The sequence below is a fragment of the Lycorma delicatula genome, chromosome 4 (genome assembly GCF_047948215.1).
Source record: "Lycorma delicatula isolate Av1 chromosome 4, ASM4794821v1, whole genome shotgun sequence".
NCBI classification, from domain to species: Eukaryota; Metazoa; Arthropoda; class Insecta; order Hemiptera; family Fulgoridae; genus Lycorma; species Lycorma delicatula.
This window is the reverse complement of record NC_134458.1, coordinates 111,876,449-111,892,805: the sequence shown is the minus strand read 5'-3', so window position 1 is coordinate 111,892,805 and position 16,357 is coordinate 111,876,449. Positions and strand designations below refer to the sequence as shown.

The following is a 16,357-nucleotide window of genomic DNA, read 5'->3' as shown; positions in this document are numbered from 1 at the left end:
CTTAGATTACACCCGATCTCTTTGGTCTTTTATATTTATAATACATCAAGTGTTTCTTTACTCTAATTTTAATCTTTCTTTTAGTTCGACGTAAGTATCCTTAATTCAAATTATTTAGTTTATAAATCAATAATATATAAATATCGGAACTTTTGAGATGTTTAGTTTTATCTTAGCATTTCCTGGGAATAGGCCAATTTCATGAACGTAAGAAAGATTTAAATTTTATTGCAGTGAAATTTCAATTTCTTTTTTCGTAACAAAAACAAAAAATATCCGTTAAATTTTAACGGTAAATATTAACCGTTAAATCAATAACTTTTCCGGATAACGAAAAAGTTATGATTTTTAAAAATATTATATATAAATATATAGAGTATAATACTGAATTTTTTTCCATGCTTTCTAAAATGCTGACTCTGTAATATTCAGAAGTATGGGTTGTTTTGCTGCATCGTTATAGAATCGTTTGTCGATTCTATTCTGTTTGCTTTCAGTGGTCTTTCTAGTAAAACTCAGCTGTATCTTTAATAAAAATATAATTTTCTAGTAGAAGAATCAGACCAAGCGGCGCGTAGTTTACTTTGTAAAACATTCCAATAAACGCTTATGTTTCATAAGATGAAAAATCCTTTGATGATTGAAAAAAATGTTTCACCTCTTTTCTATTTTCACTTTGGTGAAAACATAAGTGAAAATATACACGTGATCTGGTGATCTGGGATTTATATTTAACAATAACTTTGCATCGTCACTAAACTCTATTCTTTTATTATCACGAAACGAATACAATTACTAAGCATCTCTCTAATGATTCCTGAACTTCAACTACATACTGCATTTGTTTAATCAGTAATACGATAGCCTATTTTAGCTTAAAAATAAAATTAAAATTTAGTTATATTTAACGAATATAATACTGACATATGTGGTAGTTGGTAATGCGCAGATATAGATTGCTAACAATAAACCAGCGACGAAAAGTTCACGGTTTCGACCAAGTACTCTTGGATATTCATCACAAAGCGCTGTAATCATCGCTTCTAAACCTCCAAATGTACTATCCAACCCTGAAAGTACAGAAATTAATTGATGAATTATAAATCTTAATTAATTAAAATCTTAAATTATATTACATTTAATTTTTAATGTACGTTTTAAACATTATAGTAAAATAGTTTTATTATTTACATAATTTTGTATTACAGTCAAATTTCTGATATCTATAATTCTTATAATATAACTGATTGAGTGGGTATAGATCAAAATGTTATGCAAGAATGCTGCCTCTCACCAACACTTCGATATTTACATTGAATATATGAAAAAGAATGTATTATTGTCCAAGGAGAGCGAAAATAAGATGCATAAGATTTGCCGATTATATAGTAACTCTACCTGATGGCATACTTGCACTTCAAAGATTGTTAACAGCCGTAGAGGAAGAAATGAAAGAGTATGGGATAAAAAAAACTAATTTAATGAAAATAAATAACCAAAGAGGATTTAGAGATAAAGGCAAAAGAAAGAACAGAAAACGTAAAAGAAATTACAGATATTTTGGGACTGTGGTTACTATGAGTTCTGGAAGAGCACAAAAAAAATAAAAGGAAAGATAGCGATGGCGAAAGAAGTCTCAGGAAGAATAGGAAAGTCTGAACTTGGAATTATAAGGTAGGCTGATTGCTATGTATGGAGTGTCTTTTTGTATGAAATTGAAGCATGAACGATGAGGAAGAGGTACAAGAACTGGATTGAGTCTTTTGAGATGCTGATATGGAGAAGAATAGAGAAACTAAAATGGATATAAAGTGTCGAATGAGGAAGTAATGAAAAGTTTTTAAGTAAAAGGAGCATTTATGCGGGAAGTAAAATGGTAAAATTTTTACGTAACTTACCTTTATACCTTTACATACCTTTACGTTATATCTTTAATTATTTTAATTTAACTAAAATGACACTTATGGGGGAAACTGTTAGTATGTGAATAGAGGAAGTGGAGTTTTGACGACTGCTTTGGAAGGATCAGTAGAAGAAGAAAGAAGGATGAAGTTAACCAACGAGGTGAAGAATGGAAACTTAAAGGTGACTAAGGAGAAGACTTGGAACAGAAATGAATGGAGGCAGCGATGGCGTAAGGGACTGGCTACCAGACAAACCACCAAATAATGATGTCAAGTCTTAAATAATTTGTTTAATATAAATATAGAACCGCTAATTAATGGTTACAAATAATTATTGGTTATACCACCACATCTGTATTGCTATGATGTGATTCTGAAAGGGGATATCGAACAGTTAGTTGTCCTAAAAAATAGGATGAATCATCAATCAAATACTAAGCATACCTGGAGAACGCTTTTGGAATAATTTATCATACACAAAATTCGGCTGGACAGGCTGGAAAAATCGGATGGAGGTAGAAGTGAAGAACGAATACAAGAACATAACCGTGAAAGTGATTTCGACGCACCTAAACCACTGTGTTATTTGTAAAAAAAAAGAAACATAGCGTACACAGAGAAGGTTTAGTAGTAAAACACATCATAAGCACACAAATGAACTCCAGTTGCCAAGTGGATCCATTAGCATGCAGTCTAACGCTGATGGTGAGTACATAATATTTTTTTTTACCAAGATCAATTTCACAAAAAAAAAAAAAAAGGTAAAAAGGTTGTAAATTTTTACCACTTCTATGCCATTAAAACTAAATCGGCATTAAAATTTACCTCGAATCATAGGTCAATATTTTAAATTTATGGGGTGCCAGAAATTTACCAAAGTAACAGTGGCCTTGAGTTAGACAACAACCCCGTTAAGGATTTAAAAAACTTTGTTTAGCCGGGAATGAATATTGTTCACGAAAACCGAGGCGCTCACAAAACCTGTGTCAAAGTTGTAACAAGTGATTGAATATTTAAATAATTATTATTTTATTGCAAGCATTAATAAGTGAAAGTGAACAATTATGATTGTAAACTCCACTACACAAGTGTTTTTTTATTTTCGAAACGTTGTGTATAAAGAAGATATTTTATTTTAAATCTGGTAATAAATTAATTCGGTTTTAAAAGTTTTATGCGTTTCTTAGTATAAAATGATCACCGTTGTGAATTTATAACTAGATAATAATAATTACATTTTCTAGATAGATAATAGTGATAATATTAAGTAGGAATACATTTTTCAGAGTGAATTTGATTTAAGCGTTTTCTGACTCAAATATTGAGATTGAAATGATAGTGGGTAAAATTATTAATTTTAATATTACAAATGAACTATTGTAAAATGATAATTATTAAAAAATAAATATCTATAGATAATAGATAATAGTCCCTATTATTATACCTATAAACATTAAGTAATAATCACATTGTCCAGGCAAGGTGATTAATAATTTTCACTTATTAATCACATTGCCCGAACGTCGTTAGGCATTATATATTTTGCCCGGGTAAATTAATTAATTTTAGTTCACTGATCACATTGTCTAAACGCTCTTGGCCATTAATTAGATTTCCCGGACATTATGAATAACGCCCGATTTATCGCTTTACCCGTAGAATGCTATTTTAAGGGAGAAGTATAGTAATCATGCTAAAAATTAGGTTTTTTCCGAATCTTTATATTTTAGGGTTCAATTTATTCATCTAGACCAAAAAAATACATTTGTTTGTATGTGCGTTTAAATTTACGCACGTAGAAATCGATAAGGCGAAGTTCATATTCGTGGAGGGCACTGTTGTTTTGTTTGGCTGTAGACAGAGCTGGAGATATAACATAACAGTACAGTCTGGGCTTAGTCCTACTGAACAAAGTGACACGCTTGTCAATCCGTTCTAAACAAGAAATGTTGTCAGTTTAAAATAGGTTACTATATTTTTTGGAACCTATAATTAATTTCTTCCTGATTATGGTAATAACACGATTAAAAATGTTAAAACGTTACTGAATTCATAAATGAAAGAAATTTAGAATTAAATTTAAATTTAGAATTCGAAATATTTCAATAACTCTCTTGTAGTAACACACCTGTCGAAATCATCTATTGCATATTTATTATGAGGAATATATTTCTTTTTTTTCTTTGGCGTTTGAATCTGAGAACCACTAGACTCTGCTTCGTGTCTGATTTTTATCATGTCAATTACTGTAGTCCAGTTTAAATTTAGCATTCTCCAAGCACGTTTCATCGCTTTCACAAGAAACACCATTAATCCATTAACCAATAATCCATTTGTTCTTTATTTATGAACTTAATAACGTTAAACGTGAGACAACGCGCTTGACTGCGAAGAGGTTTTCCGCGTTCACTTGACATCTTAACAAGACTACTTTTAAGTAAAAATTGTTGTAATTTCCACTGCAGTGAACAGAGAATATTTTTTTTTATTAGAAATAATACGACTATAAAATACGGAATGCTTATTATTTTAAACTTTTAACCCGTTATTCTATGACTGACTCTCTGTCATAATATCATTACTTAAAACAAAACAGTTGATTTAAGAAATTTCTACTTGATTTATTTGTATATACTTTTTTAGTAAGTATATTTTCATTATGCTTGTGTTTTAAAGTACATTATCTAAGAAAAAAATTGCTCTTATTATAAAATAACAGGGCAAAAGATAAAATTCATTATTTATAGAAAAATAGCCGTAATTATGCAGAAACAATTAAATTTTATTATTAAACATTGAAATTTAAATGATATCAATTAATTCGTTAATATGAAATTAATATAAATAAAGTCTAATAAATAATATAACCTTATGTAACATAACACTATTCGTGATGTGCATCTGCAACCATACACACAGACAATAATATTTAAAACGGCAATCTAATATCACAGCAGAAGTCGCAATTACTTTACTAGTACCACTGAAACGTGACTGTACACATCAGTAGTTTGTAAACTCTCCGGATATGCTCCTCACCTTGTCGACTAGTATGTACGTATTTATACATACATCCATATGTATTTACGTGTGCAATATTTTTGGCCTTATCTCAGGAATGAACATACCGAAATTCTTCAAATTTAGTTCAAATATTTCTATATTTGAGGCATTGATCATATTAATTTTTTTTTAATTTGTAAAAGGGGTTGGAGATATCGTAAAAAAAAACAATTTTGATTATCTTCAGAGACATTTTATAGAAAAGTTTAAAAATAGAAAAACATAAGAAAATTAAAATTAAAAAATTCTTAAAATTTTTATAGAAAATTTCTTACCCATGCATATATTAATCCAAGAAAAACGTTTTTAAAAATTAACCTCCACCTCCCAAAATTTAAATATATGTTTTTTTGTTCTTCGCTCTATATCCCTTCGGTTTATATATTTTTCAAAACGTGTTTAAAAGTTTGTACTTCATATATGGACCTATCAAGAAATGTTTACTTTTTTTTTAATTATAGCCGCCGGATATGAAATGTAAAACATTATTATTGAAAATTATCTTTTTCTTATTTTAGCCTCTATTTAAGGGGATGTTAGATTTATATAAAACGTTACTTAAGCAAATTTGTTAAGTATATAACCTATATATGAATAATTTTAGAAACAACTTTTTTTAAAATCTATTCCCTACCTCTAAAAAATATATATTCTCTATTTTTCTTCTTTTTTTCTTAATAATTTAATTATTTATGAATTTGTGTATTTTATTTATAATTGTAAATTTTTTATTTTATATTTAAAATAACAATGTCTTATTATGAACACTGAAAATTTTGGTTACAAAAAAGGTTTTCTAATCCTATTAGTACTTATTTATTATTGTTATTTATTATTATTGTTTTATAAAAAGATGAAATTATTTTACTGTAAAAATAAAACTCAGACCCTTAATGTTTGAATTAATGAGAAAAATCAGGAAAAGTCTTGCAATACTTTGTCAGCTTTAATATATATATATATATATGTATATATATATTAGTCGGTTAGGGCTAAAATAAAATGGGGATAAATAATGCAGGATGTATATTTATATATCTCAGGAGATATAATGAGTATGACTTAACGTATTAATAAAGTTCTTTTAGATTATGTAAACCAGACGGTGTCTGTGGCGTCTCGGCCTTTCATCCGGAGGTACCGGTTTGAATCTCAGCCAGGCATTTTCACACGTTACAAAAATTGTTATTCATCTCTTAAGTAATATCTAAAGGTCGTTCCGGAGGTTTAAAAAAAAATTATGTAAACCAGAGATATTATAATTAGTTATACTTACCCAATGTTATTAACATCAAGAAGAATATTATGGACCAAAATACTGATCCGGTCATCGTTGCGATAGCTTCTGGATATACGATAAACACTAGACCTGGACCTGTTACAAAAAAATAAAGAAAGTATAAATTAAAATAATATTTATTTTTACGTTAAAATAATATTGGTGTACAATAATGAATTATGTTGCAGCACAATTTACATCATTTTAAAGTAATTTTTAAGTTTAATTCAGCTATTGTGGCTACTTAAGATATTATTTTTATTTTTTCTAAAGGTATTAAAAAAATTATAGCTTCCTTTTTATGTTAAGTATTAGAATCAAAAAAACTGTAAATGACTGAACGTATGACACATATGTTAAACAAAAATTACATCAGTTCCTAAGAAAAGCAAACTTCCTTTATTCCAGGCTTATTAAGGGAAGAGAAGATTTGATTAAATGAATATTTTCGAATAAATTTATTAAAAAATAAAAAAATTATTAAGCAGAACGTTTGATTGTTTACTTACATTTAATTTTAATAAATTTTTGAAATCCTCCTTTTGTCGTTCGACAGTGTGCCAATCGGTTTAAAAAATTATCTGCAGTATGCAATGATTTCCTAGTGATATTTTGTGCTGATTCTCGAATTCTATTTTGTAAGTCATCGATATCTTGAGCGGCCCCATATAAAGTAACTCGATGGTAACAAGTCGGGTAATCTCGCTGGCCATTCTATTTGACCCCTTCGGCCAATCCATCTTCCAGAAAGAATGTACTTAAAATTTCACGTACCTGAAGACCGAAATGAGGAATGAGGTAGGGCACCATCTTGTTGAAATCAAATGTTTTGGAAGTTGTGGCCAGTAACGCTTTGAATTTCTAAAATTATACGGTCGAAAAACAAAGCCTTATATTTCACTGCGTTTAAATTTCCATCAGTAAATATACGAGCCGTATCAGTCGTCCACCTACAATACCTGCCCGTACGTTTACTTTGACTGGGTAATGTGTATGTGCCTCACGATACCAGTGGGGTTGATATCAATCCAGTATCGACAATTACAGCGAGTTACATTGCCATTTAAAAAAATGTGACCTCATCACTAAAAACTATGTTGTTTATAAATTAGGATCTGCACAAACATCGTTCTTCATAATTTCGCAGAACCTAAGTCTTCGATCGTAGATATCTTCATTAAAATCTTGCACCAGACGAATTTTGAAGAGTTTGAAATTTCCAATTTTTAATGTTTGAATTTCTGAGTTTTGGTTAATGTTATGTTCTCGTGTTGATGTTTGAATTGACGAATGAAGATTCTCGACGAATGAATAAATTCTTGCATAATCTCTAACGATTTGTTATTATTTGTGGCAGATTTAGGCCTCGCTGGTTTTCCCCTATTATTAATGCTTTCTGTTTCTTCAAATTGTTTGATGATTTTTGACACTGTACCTTAAGATACAGTGATACGATCATAAAATGTTGCATTGAAAAATTCACAAATTTCATTGTACGACCTTACTCTAGCATCAAAGCCCCCCGCCATTAAAAGTGTCTCTCCTTCTCACTAAGTGACATGTTGATAGCAATGTTAGCAGATATCACAGAAAAATTAATTCGGCAAAATTAATTACAAAAATTGTAGGCAAAAGATGTAAATAACAAAACTGGCTTGCAAATGTGGTAGAGGTAGACAAAATAAATTAACCAACCCATCACAATAAATTCTCGTAAAAAATTAACAGTGTTGTATTGAAACACTCTAAATGGAATATTACACAAGAATGAAGTAAGCTTCATTTTGTAACAACGGTAAGATTATCATTTGTAATCAATGATCAGTTGATCAGCACGATTAAATTACAATATTTTAATTTATTTATTTATTAAATTGGAACGAAAACAATTTTTTGTGTTAAACATTTTTTTAATTTTAATTAAACATTTAATATAATTTTTTTTTTTTTTTTAATTAACTTTTAATTTTAATTCAGTTCAGTTTTATTCCTTTTTATTTTACTTTACTTACTATTTTACTTAATGTAACTTTATCTAGACATATTTTTGTATAAAATATATTAATTGTTAGTAAACTTACCTTCAAGTCCGACTTGATCAACACTTTTATTCTGTACATGTGCCATGTAACCTAATACAGAAAATATTACAAATCCCGCCAGGAAGCTTGTTAAACAGTTTATACTGCTTGTCACTATTGCGTCCCTGAAAAAAAAGTGAAATTAAGAATTTTAATTATTATTCGTTGATAATTAGAAAACAATATTCACATCATAAATTTTTAACTAGTTAAGAATCGTACGATTTACAAAATAATAAAAAGTAACAACAATAATTAAACAAAAATCGAGATACTTGCCAAATAAATTTTATCAAAACTGTTTATAAATAAAAATAGTCTAGAATTATTCAAAATTACCCCCCCCCCCCTCCTGAATTAATGCCACTTTAGCAGTATCCAGGAGAGGTGGTTAGCCGGGGTGGAGGTTTAGTCGGTAGTGCGCAGGTACACATACGCACTTAATGACATCTTGCGGAACCTGTTAGCGAGCCCGACACTGCCTTGACGCCCGTAAATAGGTTCCTCCACCTCGTTACCAAAAAAAATATATACAACTTAAGTAATGCTCAGTAATCATACTAGCCTAATAAAAGGATATGGATACATTTTTTTCACTTTTCAGTTGGAAAGGAACTGGCTGTTGTATTTGATCAAGAATACTGATCTTGTGCTGGTTAGTATGTGTAAAAACTGATGATCTTATTGGGAAATTGATCAAAGTAGGGTAAAAACAGATGACTAAATAAAAATTAATTAATTATTGGACATAGATTATAAGTTTGTCAAAAAAAGAGCTATCATTATCTCAAACTTTTTCTCGAGGATATTTCTTTAACACTTCTTAGGCTTTCTATAACAGTAATATTATGAATATTTTTAGTATTTGACGTAAGATCTTTTATTGTAAGTATGTAAGGTTTTATAATTTGTTATTCTGTTATGAATAATGTATTTTGCTCGTTGTGGTTTAGTTTACGTCAAGGTTTATTTCTAACAATAAAAGTTATGAATTTATTTAATGTTAATTGTTTATCAGCGTCATGTATAGATCTCGTGTATGGGGGAATAAAGGGTCACGCAACCGTTAAACAACGGCTGAAATCGATTTTCTCATGAACTTATAAGTTAATTAATTTCGTAATTAAATTTCAGAGGAAATTTAAGAAACTTCGAACTGTGTTCTCTTCAAAATTACTCATCTTGTTTCAATATTTTCAAATAAGAATTATTTTTAGAATTGATAAGTTTACCTAGTATTATAAGGGCTATTATTTTTGTAATGTTTTATTCTGCTCTTTAAAAACATTCTGTCACAATAACCGCTCCTCCACCACAATAAAATATCTAGTTAGATCTATATCCAGTTGATATACTCGATTCACTATTTGAAAAAGGTTATTTTAATAAACTTATAAATGGTTGAACATCTTCTCTTATACTGGATCAATAAATTATGTACCACGTTTAAGTTGAATTTCAGTTAGCGATTTATTTTATCCGTTCTCGTGTTAACTATTCATGGTACAATATCTTTAACTGAATCCAAAGATTAAATATATTGGTAACAAGCATTAAAATAAAATAAAAGTAACCGTAAGTGCTGAAACAATTTTTTTTGGGCGGGGGGGGGGGGGTTTGCAGCATAAAAGAACAGCTGGAATAATAATATTTAAACAAAAATAATATTTAAAACGAACAAAAATTTTATAATTATTTACAAAAATCATAAAGGAAAACAAAACTGTTTTTTTTTTTCATAATGCCTCTATTTTAGTTCGCTTTATTTACCTAATACTTTATTTGTATATTTACTAGCTTTCCCTTTTTAAAAAATTAACCGAGAAAATAATTTTAAAATAGTGAAATAATAGGAATTCATTGAATCATTTATTTTATATAGGAACACAGATATAAAATAAAGAAATATATCTATGTAAGGCTTTTTCTAATTTTTTTTTATAAACAATAATTTTGTTCTTTAACATAATCAAAAAAAGAGAAAATACTCATTTGAGCCTTAATTTATTTTTTTCTGTCATACATAATTTTACAGTTTACTATTCAAATGGACTTTTTTCGGTGATTATGGTTTCCTCTTGTGATCTTGTCCCATTATAACATTTTTTTGTATTAAAGCTTAAAATTTTATAACGAAAAATGTTTTTATTATAATCATTGTTTATTTTTATATTTATAGCAAAAATATGTACTTTGCTTTTATTGTGACATTTAAGTTATTTTCTAGATAAAAAAAACAAGTTAGAAAAATTAAGATAAAAAAAATATGTATATTCCCTTATTTTAAATCCTAAGCACACGTGGGGATGTGTTATTTTATCTCTGTATATAAATGGATCTTTCATGAATATGTAGGTATTAGGTTCTATTTGAGTTTCTTATAAACAACTTTGTTACAGAGTTTTCGAAGAAAGGTACCAAACCTTAACTGTCTGTTGCATGATGTGAGTAGGGGGGTGAAAAGGAATTTTTTTACGTTTTGAGGAACGAAGAGTTTTAAAAATACCATTCACTTAAATTGTCGTTTCTCTATATATTTATTATTATTTTGTAGGTCTCGTATAAAAGTTTTTGGCTCAAAGATCTTCAAAACATTGAAATTTAGATATGCTGGAGTAGTATATTTGAAGTTGTGCATGTGAGAATTTTATGAAGATCGGTTGAGTTGTTCTTGAGTTAAGCTGAATTTAAGATCAAACAAATTTGAGGTTATGTTGACTGTTTATTGATGTATTTTTTATACGCTCGCTTGTACTCTGAAAATCAGTGCGTTTATGACGGCAACATAATGAGGGCGTCGAAAACGAAAAGCCGTTTTTCAGTATATTGGAATTTATTTTTTTTTTATAATAAAACTGGCTTTAACTAAACCGTAATTTTTTCAGTTTTCCTTTTGTTAATTGACAAAGAATTATTTGTTTTTAGGCAACTTTAAAAAAATTACATCTACGGAAGAATTTTTAAATTCTTTTCTTTTTTAAGTTGTATTTTTATATTGGCTATTTAAGTTATTTTTAATTAATTATGAAACTAATTTGATTTAAATTACTAACACTATTTTCTGTTCTATAAATATAAGTCATATGTTTCGGAAAATATTTTTCAATTAAATTATTATTGTAAGTTACAAAGATTAGTGTACAAGTTCCATAAAAGAATAGAATAAAATCATAAAAGTGTATTTAGGTACCGACGTTGATTATTTTCTTAAAAAAATCATTATAAAAATAATTTTAAATTAAACAAACTATAATTTAAGAATTTGATTTATTGAACATATTTTAAAATAAACTTACTTCGAAACTATTAAAAGCGCACAAAAACAAAATTCCATGATTTCAACGCCTTTTCAGCGGCCTGTTTCTTTTTGCTGTTAATTTTTTCCCAAACACAGCATGGATGTAACCTAAAAGCTTAAGAGATGTACAAGTGTTTGTATGTATGTTTCTTTGCATATGGATGGGATTGTTTTATTTTTTCTATGTTTAGTACTACTTAAAAAATTTATAAAATATAATTTTTTTAAGTTTTTATTATTAAAATTGTCCTCGCGTCAGGCTTCGGTTAGGCAGAAGAAATTGAAATAAATAAAACGTAACCGTTTTTTAAACAATTCACTGTATACTTCGTTAAATTGAAGTTTTGCTTTCCCTTATGGAAATATGTCTAATGTATTTCATACCGCGTTATCTCAGTCTTGAATTATGTTTCTACCTTACTGACTTTTGAGAAATGAATTTTTCTTAAATAATGATCAGCGTTTAACAAAAATTATTTTTTAGATTTATTAATTATTGAAAAGTATGTTGTATTTTTATTAAGATCGTGAATTTATCATCGATTATATTGATATTTTATTTATGTTCCTGTTTATTATTTTTTCAAATATGAATTATATTGTACAGTTAGAGTTTTGATTATTTGATTCTTTTGTTGTTCTTATTCTCTAGAAATTTATATACCGTGTTTATTTATATTTTTAAATAACGTTTCTATTATACATTATATTCTGGGTATTGTAGATGCCATACATATGTTCATTCTTTTGTAGACCCGTTACGTGTATAAATATAATAATTTGTATTCTATATTTATTTTATTGATTCGCGTTTATATAATACTGACCCTATATATCTTGAACAGAATATTTCCAGTTTTTATATTATTTAGGTAGAGGAGACGAACAAAAATGAACGTTTTAGTTTTACAAACCTTTATTTGAATTTCGTCACATTATATATTTATAGCAACATTTTTTTTTAGTTTTATATATATTTTGATGTATGTATTGTATTATGTAGGACGTTAAAAAAATCAAGAAATGTTTTATATTACGAAAAACAAAACGTAAGTGTAACTAACGGCATAGATTTGTTGCTAGTAGAAAATTTCGATCTGATGTAAAATAAATAGTAAAAGAAGATATTCTTATGGTAGAAAAGAGGAAAATAGAAATTTAATATTACGATAGGGTAATACGAATACCAGAATTGGACGCATTTTGTTATTTAAACAGTAAATTACAAAGAACGGATAAATTAATAATGCAAACGTCAATAACAGACTGGAATAAGCAAAGAGAGATTACATGCGCAAAATAAATCTATTGATATAAAACTCAGATCCAAGAATTAGAAATAATATCTTAAAAATGTTCTATATTCGTAATTATATTCTATAATCATTTCCTTTCTGTTTTAAATTGTTTACTTAAAGATCGATAAAAAAAGCCGCTCACAAAAAAATCATAAAACTTAATTTTTAATCAACTTTTCTTGACTACTCGCAGAATAAAGAAATCTAGATGCTTAATTTGCTTTGGAAGTTTTTACTTTTACGTTATTATTTGGTGAAGAAAATTTTGTTGAATTTAAAATTGTGACAATTATCTGCCACATTTTGGTCTGTTTTGATTTGGCGTCTAGGCCTTTCATCCGGAGATTCCGGATTTGAATCCCGGTCAGGGATAGCATTTTTCATACGCTAAAATATGTTCATACGAGTTTCATAAATTTTCCCATTTACCTGTTCCTTCACTATCAAAACAACTATTTTAAGTAGATATAATATTTTCGTTTTTAAAAACGAAAACTAGATAAGATTACTTTCAAAATTATCGTTAGAATAAATGAAATGCCCCAGAGCATCTGCTACTGTATGTGAATTCTTTACCTCACGGAAATTGGCGTACCTTTTGTTTATATTCCAATTTCCGTGACTGAATCACAATTGTATTTGTCTTTAAAACTTTTCTAATTTCGTTGTAAAAGTAATAAAGAATAAAATTATTTGAAAACTATTCTAAAAACAATTTTATTAAAAGTTATAACGCGTATTCTTTTCTTTTAAATTCTAAAATGTATGTGTATAATTAGAAATACGTACATTCTATAAATAAGCGAGTTAACTTTTACAGATTTACATTTACAACCATTGCAGTTTTATTTATAGAGAAAAACTAAAGATGCCGGTTAAAAAATTGACTCACCCCCGGATTTGTTTTTTAACATTAAGCATCCAGAGTCTAAAATAGATTATGGTAGGAATGAGTTTGTAACTGAATAAAGAAAAATTGTTTTACAATTAATGCTACTAAAGAGAAAAATATTCTGTAATGATCATGTAACAATATAGAGTACATAGCTTCGATCATTGACGTAGCTAATAAGACAACACTATCATTATATTAACGTCATCTAATCAGTATCTTAGTATCTTGCAAGAATCAATACACGTCATCCATACTACTGTGAAGTTTTTAAATCACATTTGAATCGGTTTATGCTTATTACCTTCAAAAATTAATGTGGTTTATTATTATTATTATTTTTCTCATTCTCTTACTTCATAGGCGTATTTTTCTCATTAAAATAATGAAAAAGGTTCATCTGAACATGGATTCGAAAGTTTCGTTAATGAGTTACGGGTAGTGATTGTTTTATCCAAATTTCTGCTCCTCCGCTGAAATGAAGCCCTACTAAAATTCTGTTAAGGTAAACTACGGGACGAATTTAGTTGTTCCTAATGTTTTGTGACCTGAAAAATATTTAAATATTAGACCCAGAAATGTGTCACCATTATTTTCTAAGATATAGGGTGTAATAAAAAACTAAGTTGAAAAATACAGTTTTTTAGCTTAAGCGTAAAATAACTTTGTTAAATTTTCTATAAACAAATAAAACTTATTGATTAAATTGATAGAAAATTTAATTATGAGGCAATTAATGTAAATAAAGTAAAAAAAAAATAACAGAGCAAGAAAGTAATATATTCTTTAATGCAGAACAATACGTTCCAATATGGAAAATACTAAATTACAAAACAACTTTCTATTATTGCATAAAAATGCAAAAACAAACTGATGTTCTAAAACCAAATAAATAGAATAAGTTATTCTTACATTACTTCATATGTTCAAAATGTCCGCCATCAACTTGAAAATACATTTCAGCACGAAAGTTGTAAATGAGGTAGTATTTTTGGTTTGTTTTGATTTCTTCAACACCCCAAGTGATTCTTTGTAAACGTTCATTTGCATTTTCTGATTTTTGTGCATATATGATCTCTTTCATATGTCCCCACATAAATAAGTCCAAGGGATTCGTATCAAGTGATCTAGCTGGCCATAATTGAGGTTCACCTCAACCGTTCCAGCGGTCAGGAAATGTCTCATTCAGATAATGAATAACAGGGCCATAAAATGGCGCCGGTGCACCATCGTGTTAGAAAAACATATCAGCTCTTCTACTGTTTGTGATGTGGAACATCTTCTAAAAGTATTGACAGCTCAGTTTGAAGAAAGTTCAGGTAACCATTACCTGTGAGTCTACTGTTGAAAATGTGACGTTTGATAAGAACGTTACCTGTATCCCACACCATTTAATAAAAAACGGAACTGGAAATCAGTCTCAATATTTTCACGAGGATTGTCATATTTCAATAACCTTTGTTTCGTATATTGTTTATCCCATCTCGCGTAAATATATATTGTTTCATCTGTAAATAATATCAACGATGGAATCAAGTTATTTTGTGATAACCTCTAAAAATAATTCAGCCGCAGATTGTAATCACCTTCAAGACAATGAAGTGGTTGAGGATGATGTGGATAACGATTACATTCTTTGTGTAATGTCCGCCATATACTGTTGCGTGGAATCCCCAAACGTGCAGATAATCTACTAGTACTAGTAGTTGGACTTCGCTCAATCGTACGTAAAATCTACTCGTTCACATTTATTTCTCGTTCAGATGTTATATTAAATGGCTTGTGTAGCATTGCCTTTACAAAAACCATAGATGAAATGAATGTCGGCATTCAAACTTATAGGGTATTTCTCTTTTACTACATAATAAATATTTTACTAATTATTATCAATAGATTTTAAAATTGGTGCAAATTAATTACTTAAATACATAATCACAGATGCATATTTCACAAATTAAATAAAATTTTATACTGAAAATTAACTTCTCAATAACAAATACAGCACACTGAAAAAAGATTCTGAATCATAACCACAACAATGTTTGAAAATTTTATTTGTTGAGCATTACTCTCTGAGAGTTTAAACACAGATTACTAATGTTGTACAGCATTACAGTGCTCGTAGTAGGGGATTAATGGACTAATAATTAAGAAATAACTTCTTATTAATGCAGGCAGACAATACGTATTAGCGTAATTATTCTGTTATTGTTTCACACGAAATTACAACTAAATTGCTGCGATGGAAAGTTATTGGTCGATAATTTACATCAATTTTCTTACAATTAAATTCTCTATCAATTTAACCAATAAAATAATTTTACGCCAAAGGTAAAAAACTGTTTTTTTTTAACTGAATCTTTTTTATTACACCTTATTTTGTAGAAAATAATAGCGATACACTTCTTGTAATCTTTTAAAAAACTATTTTCTGATCGAAAATCATAAAAAACCACTAAATTCGCCCCATAGTTTACCTTTCTGAAATTTCATTAGTACTTCATTTCAGCAAAGGAACAGAAATCGAGACGAAATCTTTCAC

The 16,357-nt window shown here is 28.4% G+C and overlaps 1 protein-coding gene across 1 annotated transcript in view; it reads right to left on the bottom strand.

Moving 5' to 3' along the window:
* Positions 1-16,357, bottom strand: part of SerT (Serotonin transporter) — a 181,855-nt gene that overhangs the window by 38,133 nt on the left and 127,365 nt on the right. Inside the window, exons 7-9 of the mRNA XM_075361777.1 lie at positions 8,328-8,452; positions 6,244-6,342; positions 925-1,070 (exon numbers count right to left, since the gene is read on the bottom strand). Coding sequence (XP_075217892.1) covers positions 925-1,070; positions 6,244-6,342; positions 8,328-8,452 — 370 coding nt within the window. The remainder of the gene's footprint in view (positions 1-924; positions 1,071-6,243; positions 6,343-8,327; positions 8,453-16,357) is intronic.